The 14,825-nt window shown below is 43.3% G+C and overlaps 1 protein-coding gene across 1 annotated transcript; it reads right to left on the reverse strand.

Moving 5' to 3' along the window:
- Positions 1-11,687: 11,687 nt before the first annotated feature.
- zgc:64022 (Ras-related and estrogen-regulated growth inhibitor-like protein) lies at positions 11,688-13,862 on the reverse strand. Its single transcript, XM_041902029.2, has 4 exons — positions 13,703-13,862; positions 13,474-13,527; positions 13,282-13,358; positions 11,688-13,104 (listed from the first exon to the last, which is right to left on the reverse strand). The coding sequence occupies exons 1-4, from the start codon at positions 13,815-13,817 to the stop codon at positions 12,688-12,690; spliced, it is 663 nt and encodes a 220-aa protein (XP_041757963.1). The 5' UTR covers positions 13,818-13,862; the 3' UTR covers positions 11,688-12,687.
- Between the last annotated feature and the right edge of the window lie 963 nt (positions 13,863-14,825).

A 14,825-nucleotide genomic window follows, 5' to 3' on the forward strand; every position in this document is an offset into this window, starting at 1 on the left:
AAACAACACTGCTTAGCTTCAGAGGCATGCCAGCAGTGGGATGCAGGGTGGTATGCTGCTGAAATTGTTTTTATCTCTGCATTGTTGGTAAGAGCCCGTAAGTAAGCATTTCACTGTTAGTCTACACCTGTTGTTTACGAAGCATGTGACAACTAAAAATTGATTTGATAAACAGCATGTCAAAAATCCCAATACCAGACACAGGCATGAGGCAGACAGTCAGTCTCCACAGTTATTTAATATATTTTCTCAGTATTAAAAAAGGGGGTTACAGGATAAAAGCAATATAGAACAAAACACAAGGACAGGCCTGGCACACTCACACCACATATACGCTAGAGTCCATAGGTGGCAGGTAGCTTAGCGGTTAAGAGCATTGGGCCAGTAACCAAAAAAGGTTGCTGGTTTGCATGCCAGAGCCGGCAAGTTGGAATAATCTGCCGTTCTGCCTTTGAGCAAGGCAGTTAACCCCACCTGCTCCCTGGGATCCGGTGAAATGGACCTCGATTAAGGCAGCCCCCTGCACCGCTCTGGTTCAGAGGGGTTTGGTTGAATGCATTCAGTTGTGCAACTGACTAGGTATCCCCCTTTCCCTTTTGTTTAGTATGGAGCATTTGTCGCGTTGGCATCATGGGGTTCCGATGCAGTAGTCATGGCCTCGGCAGTCTTGTCGTAGCATGCCTCGCCTGGAGGGTGGAGAAAGCGTCACACGTCGCAGGGTCACACTCATCCGTTCCCCTCTCCCCGGACACAGTAGTAGTGGTGTGTGTGTGGCACCTGTCCTCTTCTATTGCTGGCTTGAATCTCCTGAACAATGTCTGAGAGCTACTTTTTTGAAGAGACGGCTCGTTAGCCCCAATGCTCCTCAGGTGTGGGGGGCGTGGCTCAGGTCCCTAACTAACACACTCATTCCCACAACGAGACAAACACTCAAAAGGAGGTTAACCAATTAAAAGTAAAGGAAGTCGGTCAAATAAATAAATAAGAAATCAACCAAAACACAGTACACAATAGGATAAATATTGAAAGCACTTGTAGGTTAACACATTCAAAATAAAGCACACGAGGGTATAAAGAAAAAGGACTAAATAGAGCCATAGGCACACGTGACACACACTCACATGCCAGTAAGACTGTGTGTGTGTGTGTGTGTGTGTGTGTATGTGTGTGTGTGTGTGTGTGTGTGTGTGTGTGTGTGTGTGTGTGTGTGTGTGTGTGTGTGTGTGTGTGTGTGTGTGTGTGTGTGTGTGTGTGTGTGTGTGTGTGTGTGTGTGTGTGTGTGTGTGTGTGTGTGTGTGTGTGTGTGTGTGTGTGTGTGTGTGTGTGTGTGTGTGTGGTATAGGTAGAAGTACGTGGGAAGCGTGCATAATAAATTCTGCGATCCCTCTCATCTTCTCTAAGGGGGTGAAGGTTGTAAAAAATATATCTGTACTCAGCAGTAGTACTTCCCCAGATAAGCTGAAATAAGACTTTTATAGGTTTCGTAGGTACAGTACATCTCTGCATTCACGTGTGCACTGTGCACTGAATGTCCATACCTAATGGACTATGGTAGTAAAAATGTGGACGTGTCTAGCAGAGATCTGTGTACAGAGTGCCTGTTTTTTGGGCCTGCATGTCCGTCCAGCTAGCATGTACATACAGTAGTTACATTTGTTTGTTTCTCACTGGGTAGTGCATGGAGCTCTTGGCAGGGTGCGAGTGGTACCAAGCACATTCCAGTCAATTTAATATGGAGCTTAATGATTAGCTGACTCTGCTTGGGGTCCACCACTCTCCATGGGAGGGTAGCTATTGGGCTGAGTCATCGTCTACCAAACAGAGGAGTTTCTAATATCTCAGCCAGGGAACACTGAAACATGGCACCTTACTGCTGAAATGGACATTCTAACACTCAATCTGGATTCACAACATAAAAGAACGCATGTACAAAAGGACATTTTGACAGTCGTTATCTTGACATAGGCACGATGGATGCCAAGATGTATTCTGGCGGTTGGGTGCAGAGTTTATACTGGAGTGCACTCCTTCATCATAGAAAATGAGATCAGCAAACTTGAAGGCCAATCCTACCAGATAATGCAGATGCTTGCTACCTGAAATCACTACTTATTATTATGGGTTTTACTCATTCAGCTTTGCTTAACAAAAAAATGACTTACTTCTATTTGTCTTGAAGAAAGTTAGCTTGACCGAAACGCTGAGGTTACGTATACAGAGGTACACTACACGCTGATGGCAAAGTATTATTTTCTCTCTTCAGCTGCTGAAATCCACATTGAGAAATTAAATTAGCCTTTATGACCGGCAATCCAATGGATCCTTGTTTACTTATTTATTTGTACTGTAAATGGCAGCACTACCACTAGACCAGCCTTCGACACAGGACTTCTTTAGCATTTGATAGGGAGAGAAACATTTAAGAAATAGGACATTTTCTGACATTTATGATAATTATCTGACATTTCAGTACTGTCACCTGCCCTCAGCCAGTCAATAGAGTCAGTATCATACAATGTACAGTGGGGAAAAAAAGTATTTAGTCAGCCACCAATTGTGCAAGTTCTCCCACTTAAAAAGATGAGAGAGGCCTGTAATTTTCATCATAGGTACACGTCAACTATGACAGACAAATTGAGATTTTTTTTTCCAGAAATTCACATTGTAGGATTTTTAATGAATTTATTTGCAAATTATGGTGGAAAATAAGTATTTGGTCACCTACAAACAAGCAAGATTTCTGGCTCTCACATACCTGTAACTTCTTCTTTAAGAGGCTCCTCTGTCCTCCACTCGTTACCTGTATTAATGGCACCTGTTTGAACTTGTTATCAGTATAAAAGACACCTGTCCACAACCTCAAACAGTCACACTCCAAACTCCACTATGGCCAAGACCAAAGAGCTGTCAAAGGACACCAGAAACAAAATTGTAGACCTGCACCAAGCTGGGAAGACTGAATCTGCAATAGGTAAGCAGCTTGGTTTGAAGAAATCAACTGTGGGAGCAATTATTAGGAAATGGAAGACATACAAGACCACTGATAATCTCCCTCGATCTAGGGCTCCACGCAAGATCTCACCCTGTGGGGTCAAAATGATCACAAGAACGGTGAGCAAAAATCCCAGAACCACACGGGGGGGACCTAGTGAATGACCTGCAGAGAGCTGGGACCAAAGTAACAAAGCCTACCATCAGTAACACACTACGTCGCCAGGGACTCAAATCCTGCAGTGCCAGACGTGTCCCCCTGCTTAAGCCAGTACATGTCCAGGCCCGTCTGAAGTTTGCTAGAGTGCATTTGGATGATCCAGAAGAGGATTGGGAGAATGTCATATGGTCAGATGAAACCAAAATAGAACTTTTTGGTAAAAACTCAACTCGTTGTGTTTGGAGGACAAAGAATGCTGAGTTGCATCCAAAGAACACCATACCTACTGTGAAGCATGGGGGTGGAAACATCATGCTTTGGGGCTGTTTTTCTGCAAAGGGACCAGGTCGACTGATCCGTGTAAAGGAAATAATGAATGGGGCCATGTATCGTGAGATTTTGAGTGAAAACTTCCTTCCATCAGCAAGGGCATTGAAGATGAAACGTTGCTGGGTCTTTCAGCATGACAATGATCCCAAACACACTGCCCGGGCAACGAAGGAGTGGCTTCGTAAGAAGCATTTCAAGGTCCTGGAGTGGCCTAGCCAGTCTCCAGATCTCAACCCCATAGAAAATCTTTGGAGGGAGTTGAAAGTTCGTGTTGCCCAGCGACAGCCCCAAAACATCACTGCTCTAGAGGAGATCTGCATGGAGGAATGGGCCAAAATACCAGCAACAGTGTGTGAAAACCTTGTGAAGACTTACAGAAAACGTTTGACCTGTGTCATTGCCAACAAAGTGTATATAACAAATTATTGAGAAACTTTTGTTATTGACCAAATACTTATTTTCCACCATAATTTGCAAATAAATTCATAAAAAATCCTACAATGTGATTTTCTGGAAAAAAAATTCTCATTTTGTCTGTCATAGTTGACGTGTACCTATGATGAGAATTACAGGCCTCTCTCATCTTTTTAAGTCGGAGAACTTGCACAATTGGTGGCTGACTAAATACTTTTTTTCCCCACTGTATACTGTCCCCTGGGTGACTCAGGCTACATGTAACAAAGTGCCTGTGTAGGTAAAGGGTCAACCCAGATGCAGATCAGGCAGCTCAATAGACAGTCACTGAAGTGTCCTGATTACATCTCAGGAGGCAGACACTCACCCAACAAAGCCGTTTCAAGGAGCCAATCCCTAAAAGGTGAGAGGTCAAGTCCTGTAAAAACCATGGGTGTGGAGATAAGGTGTATTTGATCAGGGAGGAAGTCAAATAATAGACTCATAGTAACAGACACACGTTCACATGCTCACACGCACACTCTCACTCACTCTCAATGGACCACTCTTATTTGGAGGGGCACTACAATCTGTGCACGTGTCTGGATAGAGGCACAGATGGCCCTCAGATGGCACACCGAGAGTAAGTATTGGAGTGATCTGTTTACTCCACACTGTGTGTGTGTACAAGTGTGTGTGCATGTTCAATTTAGGAAGGTGTTAAACAATGGAATTGTTAATGGGAAAAAGCAGAGAACCATTCACACAGACCTGATTCCTTTATTTTGGTTACAGGTTGATGACTAGGTCTTTAGGTGGCTTTTATTTTCCCTTGTTTTTGATCCCCTACCCCTTTTAGATATACCAAAAAGCTGGTATGAAAAAGCAGGTATGGTAAAATTGTGGGATTTTGGTCTGTGTATGAAAGGGATACTAACTGACATAGGTTTAGGGACACAAGTTACCAAACAGCTCTGTCTATATCAATCAATCTTTATTCTCTATTAATATTGACAGATGGGTTGACAACGTCACAACAATACTGCGTGCACAACTCAGAGGTAAAAGGCTGTATGGTAGATGGCTTGTTTCAGCTAGTTTTATCTTGTTCTTGATACCATCTCTTGTTTTGAAGTGTTTTGACGGTTGTCACATTTATGCTAATATAGCTATGTATTTGAGAGACAACAAGTGCTTATTGAGCATATTTACGTTTTCAATAAACATTTGCAGACGAAATATAGCTTACATGTTGTCAATAATCCTTATATTGTAAGCCAACCCTGTCTGTTTTGGCCTCGTAATTGTGCACACTTTGGTTTTGTTGGTAAACACCCCACCCGTCTTTATAGCACTGCTTGCAAATACATTTGTTACATGCTTTAAACAACAATCTAGACTTAAAGCCCCACTGGGAACACTGGTTGATTAAATGTTGTTTTCACGTCATTTCAATGAAATTACGTTGAACCAACGTGGAGTTGACGTTGAATTGACGTCTGTGACCAGTGGGAAGGAAAATCTCCTTTGGAAGGAAGACATCCTCCTCGACTGGCTGGGTAGAAGTACAGAGTGCAGATGACCATTCTTATGCATCCCTAAAACAGTTTATTTTGTGTGATTGCAAGATTCAGGATTCACTTCTCAAACTCAACCAAAATTAAAAGTTAAAGAATGGGATTAAGCCAGTGGCTCAGATGGAACTATCCAAGCATATATATATATACAGTGGGGAGAACAAGTATTTGATACACTGCCGATTTTGCAGGTTTTCCTACTTACAAAGCATGTAGAGGTCTGTAATTTTTATCATAGGTACACTTAAACTGTGAGAGACGGAATCTAAAACAAAAATCCAGAAAATCACATTGTATGATTTTTAAGTAATTCATTTGCATTTTATTGCATGACATAAGTATTTGATACATCAGAAAAGCAGAACTTAATATTTGGTACAGAAACCTTTGTTTGCAATTACAGAGATCATACGTTTCCTGTAGGTCTTGACCAGGTTTGCACACACTGCAGCAGGGATTTTGGCCCACTCCTCCATACAGACCTTCTCCAGATCCTTCAGGTTTCGGGGCTGTCGCTGGGCAATGCGGACTTTCAGCTCCCTCCAAAGATTTTCTATTGGGTTCAGGTCTGGAGACTGGCTAGGCCACTCCAGGACCTTGAGATGCTTCTTACGGAGCCACTCCTTAGTTGCCCTGGCTGTGTGTTTCGGGTCGTTGTCATGCTGGAAGACCCAGCCACGACCCATCTTCAATGCTCTTACTGAGGGAAGGAGGTTGTTGGCCAAGATCTCGCGATACATGGCCCCATCCATCCTCCCCTCAATACGGTGCAGTCGTCCTGTCCCCTTTGCAGAAAATCATTCCCAAATAATGATGTTTCCACCTCCATGCTTCACGGTTGGGATGGTGTTCTTGGGGTTGTACTCATCCTTCTTCTTCCTCCAAACACGGCGAGTGGAGTTTAGACCAAAAAGCTCTATTTTTGTCTCATCAGACCACATGACCTTCTCCCATTCCTCCTCTGGATCATCCAGATGGTCATTGGCAAACTTCAGACGGGCCTGGACATGCGCTGGCTTGAGCAGGGGTACCTTGCGTGCGCTGCAGGATTTTAATGCATGACGGCGTAGTGTGTTACTAATGGTTTTCTTTGAGACTGTGGTCCCAGCTCTCTTCAGGTCATTGACCAGGTCCTGCCGTGTAGTTCTGGGCTGATCCCTCTCCTTCCTCATGATCATTGATGCCCCACGAGGTGAGATCTTGCATGGAGCCCCAGACCGAGGGTGAATAACCGTCATCTTGAACTTCTTCCATTTTCTAATAATTGCGCCAACAGTTGATGCATTCTCACCAAGCTGCTTGCCTATTGTCCTGTAGCCCATCCCAGCCTTGTGCAGGTCTACAATTTTATCCCTGATGTCCTTACACAGCTCTCTGGTCTTGGCCATTGTGGAGAGGTTGGAGTCTGTTTTATTGAGTGTGTGGACAGGTGTCTTTTATACAGGTAACGAGTTCAAACAGGTGCAGTTAATACAGGTAATGAGTGGAGAACAGGAGGGCTTCTTAAAGAAAAACTAACAGGTCTGTGTGAGCCGGAATTCTTACTGGTTGGTAGGTGATCAAATACTTATGTCATGCAATAAAATGCAAATGAATTACTTAAAAATCATACAATGTGATTTTCTGGATTTTTGTTTTAGATTCCGTCTCTCACAGTTGAAGTGTACCTATGATAAAAATTACAGACCTCTACATGCTTTGTAAGTAGGAAAACCTGCAAAATCGGCATTGTATCAAATGCTTGTTCTCCCCACTGTACGTATCCTTTTAAATGTTGATATTTGGTTGCATTGTCAACCAAACACAATTCAATATAACTTCTGTAATACAGTAAATAAACGTTCTTAATGGATTTCACCCATTGACGTTCGAGGGGCATGACTGGACATTGCTCTGTTTTACTACGTGTCCGATAGTATTGACATGCATGTCATCCATGTTGTTCATGCCTGCCTGCCGTCTGGTCGTTATTGATTGGTCCCAGTTGCACAATGCAGTTGGCCTGGGTCGTGTTCATTGCGCAGCAACGGGAACAAACGAAAATGAAACAGGGAGGGAATAACTGGGCTGGTCCAATAAGAAACAACAATTTTTGTTTTCCTTTGCTTGCCCTAACCCACACACTTACGCACTCACTCTCTCTCTCCAGGATCACCAATGATGGTCAAGGCAGGCCAATATCCTCTTCCCTAGGGCCTTATTAGATAACAGTAATCAAATCTCTGTGCTCTCTCAATCCCACGTTCTCTCCATCCAACCGGAGGTCTACTGGTAATGTGAACCTCCCATCTGCGGGCCCTCAATCCCGGACATATCCCAGTCCCCTCTCCCTCTTCCACCCCCCAGTAGCTGGGGCTGTAAGCCTCTGCCTGGCCCTGGACACTTGCATGACTCAGGCAGCTAGTACACCACATCCTGTCTGTGAATGAACAGTCATGTGTACTACAGACAAGCTGGTCTCTCCGGCCTTGTGAATCAGCGTCATTGACTTAGAGGAGGCTGTGGTGGGTATGTGGGTATGTGTGTATGTGGGGGGAGTATGTGTATGTGTATGTGTATGTGTGTGTGTGTGTGTGTGTGTGTGTGTGTGTGTGTTAACAACGTGCCTGCAAGAAGCTGCGAGGTGTGTTTCTGTGCTCCTCGTTTGCTGGCACAGGTGAAACCCCCGGGGCTTCCGGAGAATCCTTGCAGGTCCCCTGTAGCTCTGTTGGTAGTGCATGGCGCTTGCAACGCCAGGGTTGTGGGTTCGTTTCCCATGGGGAGCCAGTATGAAAAATGTATGCACTCACTAACTGTAAGTCGCTCTGGATAAGAGCGTCTGCTAAATGACTAAAATATATTCAGAGAAAAAGACGCCCACTATCTCTCACCAACGTGACCTTAATCTCTCAACCCCCCACTGCTGATCGGAAGTAGAGTTCATTCTGTGGGATCTTCCCGGCGATGCTTGCTTGCTTTCTTGATGACGTGGGCAAGAGAGCGTTGGCAACAGTGACGGCACTGGTTGCCATGGACACCGTGTTTCCCTTCTCCGTTCCGTCCCACAACGATGACATCGTGGCAGCTCTTAGTCTGTGTGGCACAGCAACCTGCTCTCCAACTGGCACAATCCCTCCCACTCCTTACAGACAAGTGTCAACAATGGTGTTGTTCTTGCCATGAACCTTCACATCCATATTCATGAGTACTGATTGAAGCGCTGAAGATCCTAGCGTTTGTTGTGCTTGCGTCACATTTTTCGGGGGGTGGAAGGGAGTGGGAGGGGGTGGATTTCAGAACAGGAGACAATGTTCTAAACAAATGGTTCTCATGACATTTAATTTGTGTATCGGCTCAGAACATCTAACCCAATAGCCGCATTTGCCCCACCCCCTCTCCCAGATACATTACATCACATACTGTATGCAACAGGCAAACACCTTGGAAAAATAATAGTTGCCATGGAGAAAAAAAGGAAATCCCTCACTCCCACCCCTGCCAGAGCTGTACATTCCCGGTATCGCTGTTGGTCTCCATGGACACTGTTAATGGGATGGCAGAAGCTGTGGTAGCTACATACTGTATGCAGTATGGCATACTGATAGTACTTCATTCTAAATACATGTACTTGAACTGTACACTGAGTGTACAAAACATTAAGAACACCTGATCTTTCCATGACATATCCAGGTGAAAGCTGACCCCTTATTGATGTCACTTGTTAAATCAACTTCAATCATTGTAGATGAAGGGGAGGAGACAGGTTAAAGAAGGATTTCTAAGCCTTGAGACAATTGAGACATGGATTGTGTATGTGTGCCATTCAGAGGGTGAATGGGCAAGACAAAAAAGGTTAAGTGCCTTTGAAAAGGGTATGGTAGTAAGTACCAGGCACACCAATTTATGTCAAGAACCGCAACGCTGCTGGGCTTTTCACGCTCAACTGTTTCCCATGTATATCAAGAATGGTCCACCACCCAAAGGACTTCCAGCCAACTTGACACAACTGTGGGAAGCATTGGAGTCAACATGGGCCAGCATCCCTGTGGAATGCTTTTGACACCAAGTAGAGTCCATGCCCTGACGAATTGAGGCTGTTCTGAGGGCAAGGGTGGGGGGGGGGCGCAACTCAATATTGAGGTGTTCCTAATGTATGTTGTACTCAGTATATATGATGTGCATTATACAAGTGTGGTCCTCCCTCCTGGGATAGTTCATCAAAATTCAAAAATTACACATCGGTTTCCTTATCCTGTAAGCAGTCTGTGGACAAGGTATGACAGCAATCCATGCTTTGGTTTAGTTTCCCTGGCAGTGGCTGGCACCGTTTCCAAATGCTAACAGTCATGGGACTGATATTAGCATTTTCGTGCATCATGTTCAAATCATCTATAAGTGACTGTGTTGAGCTTCACAATACATTTTAGATACTTTTGAATGATTTGGACATAATGTTTGAAAAATGCTAATATCGGTCACGACTTGAATGAGATTTGCGCCACAAATGCTAAAACATTAACATTTGGAAACCAAAGCATAGATTGCTCTCATACCTTGTCCACAGACTGCTTACAGGGTAAGGAAACCAATATGCCTTTTTGTAATTTGGGTGAACTATCCCTTTAGTTCATCCTTAACTCCATGGACATGCGTGGCTAATGTATTACAGTATTATGTGTATGAGATATGGTTGAGATGTGTATATCTATTTTCATACAGCATCATTGTGTGTAATCAGATCTTCCTGCCCACCTCCAGAGGTAGTCAGGCACGGACTGTCACTGGATATAATAATATGCCATTTAGCAGACACTTTTATCCAAAGTGACTTACAGTCATGCGTGCATACATTTTTGTGTATGGGTGGTCCCGGGGATCAAACCCACTAACTACCCTGGCGTTACAAGCGCCGTGCTCTACCAGCTGAGCTACAGAGGACAGTTGATATCTTACAAGTGTAGACCGATCTGGAAAGTAAAACCATTTAAATCATCATTATACCATCCCAAAATCATTGACAGCTGGCACCATTGTCTAATGGCAACAATATGTCTTAAAGTAAATAAATAAATATTATTATTAAAAGAATATCTGTCAAATAATTTGCATAGAGGGAGGGACCAGGAAATCTGGTCACAATGAGGACACAGTGGACATATAAAGGACACGTTTTAACACCATGTTTAGACATGTGGACACCAGTACCTCTTGGGACTGCCTCAAGCGCAGTGTCTGTCATTGTGAAATCCCCCATTGCTTGTTATTGCAGGAGTGGATAACCCTCCTCCTGGAGAATTACTGGGTATGCAGGATTCTTCTCCAGCCCTGCTGAACAATAACACCTGATTCTACTAATCAACTGCTCATCAGTACCTTGCTTACATAGCCTTCCTGCTGGATGTGCATCTCTCTACTCACAGTATAATCAAAGCACCCCACATAGCCTCCCTACCCCTTAAGCCAAACTGTCCCTTGAGACATGGTTTCTGCTGGGGTCAACATGTTATGACTAGAGAACTCCCATGTTTGGCCACAACAGTCAGTCAGTCAGTCAGCATCCCACACTTAGATCCTGTCTGGTCCCACAAGGTCAAGTGTATGAGTGAACCTGTGAGTGTGTGTTGTGAGTAAATAAGGGGGCGATGAGGTGGCACGAGCGCCCCTCTTTTGATATGGACGAGGATCTTCGTTTGTTCCTGTTTCATTTGGTCAGAGAAGTCGAATGCAGTCGGGGAAATGGCTTTGAAGGCAGAGCTTAAGTGCAAGGGCTTCAGGGTGATTGACTGCATTTCCCTTGTCGTTGACCTTAGTTAGGAGTTAAACGTTGATGGGGTCTGGCTGCCGTCGCCATAGTGAGTCTATGGGATTAGGTTTGGAAAGCTCAGTTCAGCTATCTTGGCACTGCATTGACAGAATTTGAGAGATTTAGGATTTATGAGAGAGCATGATAAAAGGATAACTTTTTGAATAACACATTTTTGTGCTTTTGAAATGGTCTTGTATTTCATGTTTGGTGTGTTTTAACCCTTCATATAATGGAATTCAATGTATTTCTGTCAGAATAACCTTGGAAACCTTAGTTTAGATTTTCTGTCAGTAATTTGTTAAGTATCTGGGGAGAGGAGTAAGATGTGACTTGGTTAATCTTTACCTCTAGTTGGATTGTGTGAGAAGATGTTCCCCTCTTACAGCGCATTAAGATGATCTCCGGCATGGCTTGACAAATACAGTGCTTGAAAAAATATAAAAGACTTCACTTAAGCATTAATTTCACATTTTATTTTGAAATCGTAGGACCAAGTTCTGTGGTATGCACACTTTGTACAGTTAAAGTCTAATGACTTGTATAACAAACATGACTTCAGTTTTCATAGTTTATGAAAAGTTACCAAAAAAACATGATAGGAATCAGTAGTAGGCTATTGAAATAGACAAGAAGTTTGCCCACTGCATTAACACCCCTATATAAAAGTCAAGTAGGCCTCGGCATTCTTCAAAGATGTAAAATGTACAGCACACTCAATAGAGGGTATTGACATTAATTAACGTCCTAAAGATGAACAGAGAATGGTCCCCAACTGGCTGGCCTTTCAAGATGCCTTGAAGTGTGATTGATGTAGGTACCATGGATGGAAACGCAGCAAAGCTACTGGAGGCTACATGTATACCAACTAAGACAGCAAGTTTAATGATCACACCATTATAATACTACACATTCGCTTGTCTGTCTTGCATAGATTGTCAATAGTCCAAAAAGGGATTGTGCCAATGATAAGACCAAGCAGGCCTGACCCTTAGAACTTTCTGCATGCTGATACAGATTTGTGAAGAGAAATAAATTGTCTATTGCACATAGGTTTTCCACAATACTTCTTCCAGGCATTTAAACAAGAGACCATCTGCATTACAGTTGGCAATTGTATGGCATGTTACATGGCAATCTAACAAGTTGGCAATTTAAGGGCATGTAATGCTACTTTAGGCCACCTGACCTCATAGTCACTCAAGAGTACTTCTTCTGCAGTAAGTATGTTGTCCAAAGGCCCATGTCAGTTTGACAGGATTTGATTGTCAGTCATCTCATTTGAGTAACAATCCAACCGGCTTGTGTTCAGTTAGGCCTACATCATAGCGCTGCGCATTGACCTATTCCAATATGGAAACATAACCATCCACTTTACACATGGACAAGTCCTGGGCCGTTTAGATGCATAACTACAGTAACATCTCAATGTCTCTCGTATTAGGCTATTGGAACTACTCAGTCCTCTTCCTTCCGAAAACTGCGGACATGCTTCTCACAATACCCTTGATCCCAGCTGCCCCCTTCTTGAGCGCCCTCGCCTCTCGGATAAGGTCGAGCAGTTCGTGAAATACCAGCTGTACCTCGTGGTATGTCTCCGCTGCAGAGATCTCAAAGAAGCCACAGTCTGTGGAAAGTGCGAGGAGGCGTCCTTCCTCGCTGGAGACGGTGCGGCGATGCTGGAGGTCACGTTTATTCCCCACGATGATGATGGGAGGGGCGCCGGGGAATTTGCTTTTGGCTTGCTGGACGCGCTGCACCTGTTGCCGCACCACGTTGAAGCTGGCACGGTCACATATGCTGTAAACCAGGATGAAACCGTCCGCCCACTGGAGTTGTCTGTCGCTGATGTGTCCCGCGACCTCACCATTCTAAAACACATGAAGACAAAATACAGTTATTTAGTGAACCTTTTAACCTCCTTGTTGAATAGAAAAACTCCAGAATGCTCTGCATGTTTGAGTATCCACTAGTCAAAGTCTTTGTTGTGACCACTATAACGTTATTATCATCATGTAGCCTAAATTATATAGGATGTTTTCCCTCACCTGGGGGCAAAGCGAGTCCCAGATATTGAAGCAGATCTCCCGTCCGTCTATCCGGTCAGTATGACTGTTGATGGATTCTGTAAAGGCAAAAATAACGGACCATTTAGATATTTGGTTTGATCTACTGTAACCTATTGATTTGAATGCAATTATATCATTATCAATGGATCAAGTCAAAATACCAGCACTTACCAATATCGCCGTATTCGCCGATAAACCTTCTAGTAAGAAACCGCACCGTGAGAGCTGAGGACAGAAAATAGCGCAATTAATGAGACATGTTCATCAGTAAATGTATTACCCCAGGAAATACATTGCATTTGGCCGTCATAACTCCGGTCTACTTTCAAAGATCACAAAAAGTCGCTCTTCATGAATAAAAGTGCAATTAAATTTCAAGGATTAATTAAATTGTGCTCACCAGATTTACCGACGCTTTCAGCTCCAAGTAGTAAGACATTAGCCTCCACCTTTTGCTGACTTCCTTCCATTGTTTTGCTGTAGTGGCGAGTGGGCGGATTTACTTGGACAACCATTTGTTTAAAGGGCGCAACGGCGTTCGTGTCTCTGTTCAACGTGTAGGATGCACCAAATGAACTATATCTCGGATTGTTGATGTCTGGCTGTTTATAACGGGTAGGCGGGCCCTGTTCTCTGATGGACAAAAAGTATGGGCCAATGAGGACTGTGCGCTTGTCTGCGGCCAATGCGCTTCGTCTAGAACTCCGTGCCCAGGGATTAAAACACAGAATAGCATAAATTCCTAACCTTCAAATGTATCGATTTGATCTTCACCATTGTTGTTGGAGTTTAGTTATTTAATGGACACAGATTCATAAGAAACCATAATCTTGGGATTAGCAGAACAATCCATACCAAAAAGACAAATTAATGGCGTGTAGATGCTAAAATAACTTGCAATTAATATTTATCCCACCCTGTAGTCATAAGAGCAAAAACAAGGATGTATAGAGCTATTTGAACCTATATGATGGGGGAACCAACATTTTGCATTCAGTCAATTCATTGATGACCAATGCCACCTGGTGGTGGTAATATTATGGACGTTTCAACATTACCATGGTCCTCTGTTTGAATAGTGCCCCGTAAGATTTTCACTGAGTTTAGACATTTACAAAACTTGATCAAACAAAAGTATACAAAATATGCACATTATTATTTATTGTAAATAGACAAAAGGTTAATTAAATCCCAAAAGTCAAACCATGTGCAACATTGTTTTCATCCCCAGTGTAAAAATCAGGTTTGTAACAAACTAGTTGCAGCCAAATATAATTGGTACCCTTGCACTTCTCAAATAATTTTATTTTTCTTCTAAAATAATTTAAAATGGAGAACTTTGTCTCCAAACCTTGGATTTTCAACATTGCAGAACCCATTGTATTTTTGTAAACTACTAATTTAGAAAGTAAATACAACTGACATCGACAAAATTACAGCCTTTGGCCAACTGCAGACAAACGCTTCTTGTACCATCAATGAGCTTGCTGCACCTTTCTACTGGCAATTTGTCCCACTCTTCA

This window comes from Coregonus clupeaformis, chromosome 17 (assembly GCF_020615455.1).
Source record: "Coregonus clupeaformis isolate EN_2021a chromosome 17, ASM2061545v1, whole genome shotgun sequence".
Classification (NCBI taxonomy): Eukaryota; Metazoa; Chordata; class Actinopteri; order Salmoniformes; family Salmonidae; genus Coregonus; species Coregonus clupeaformis.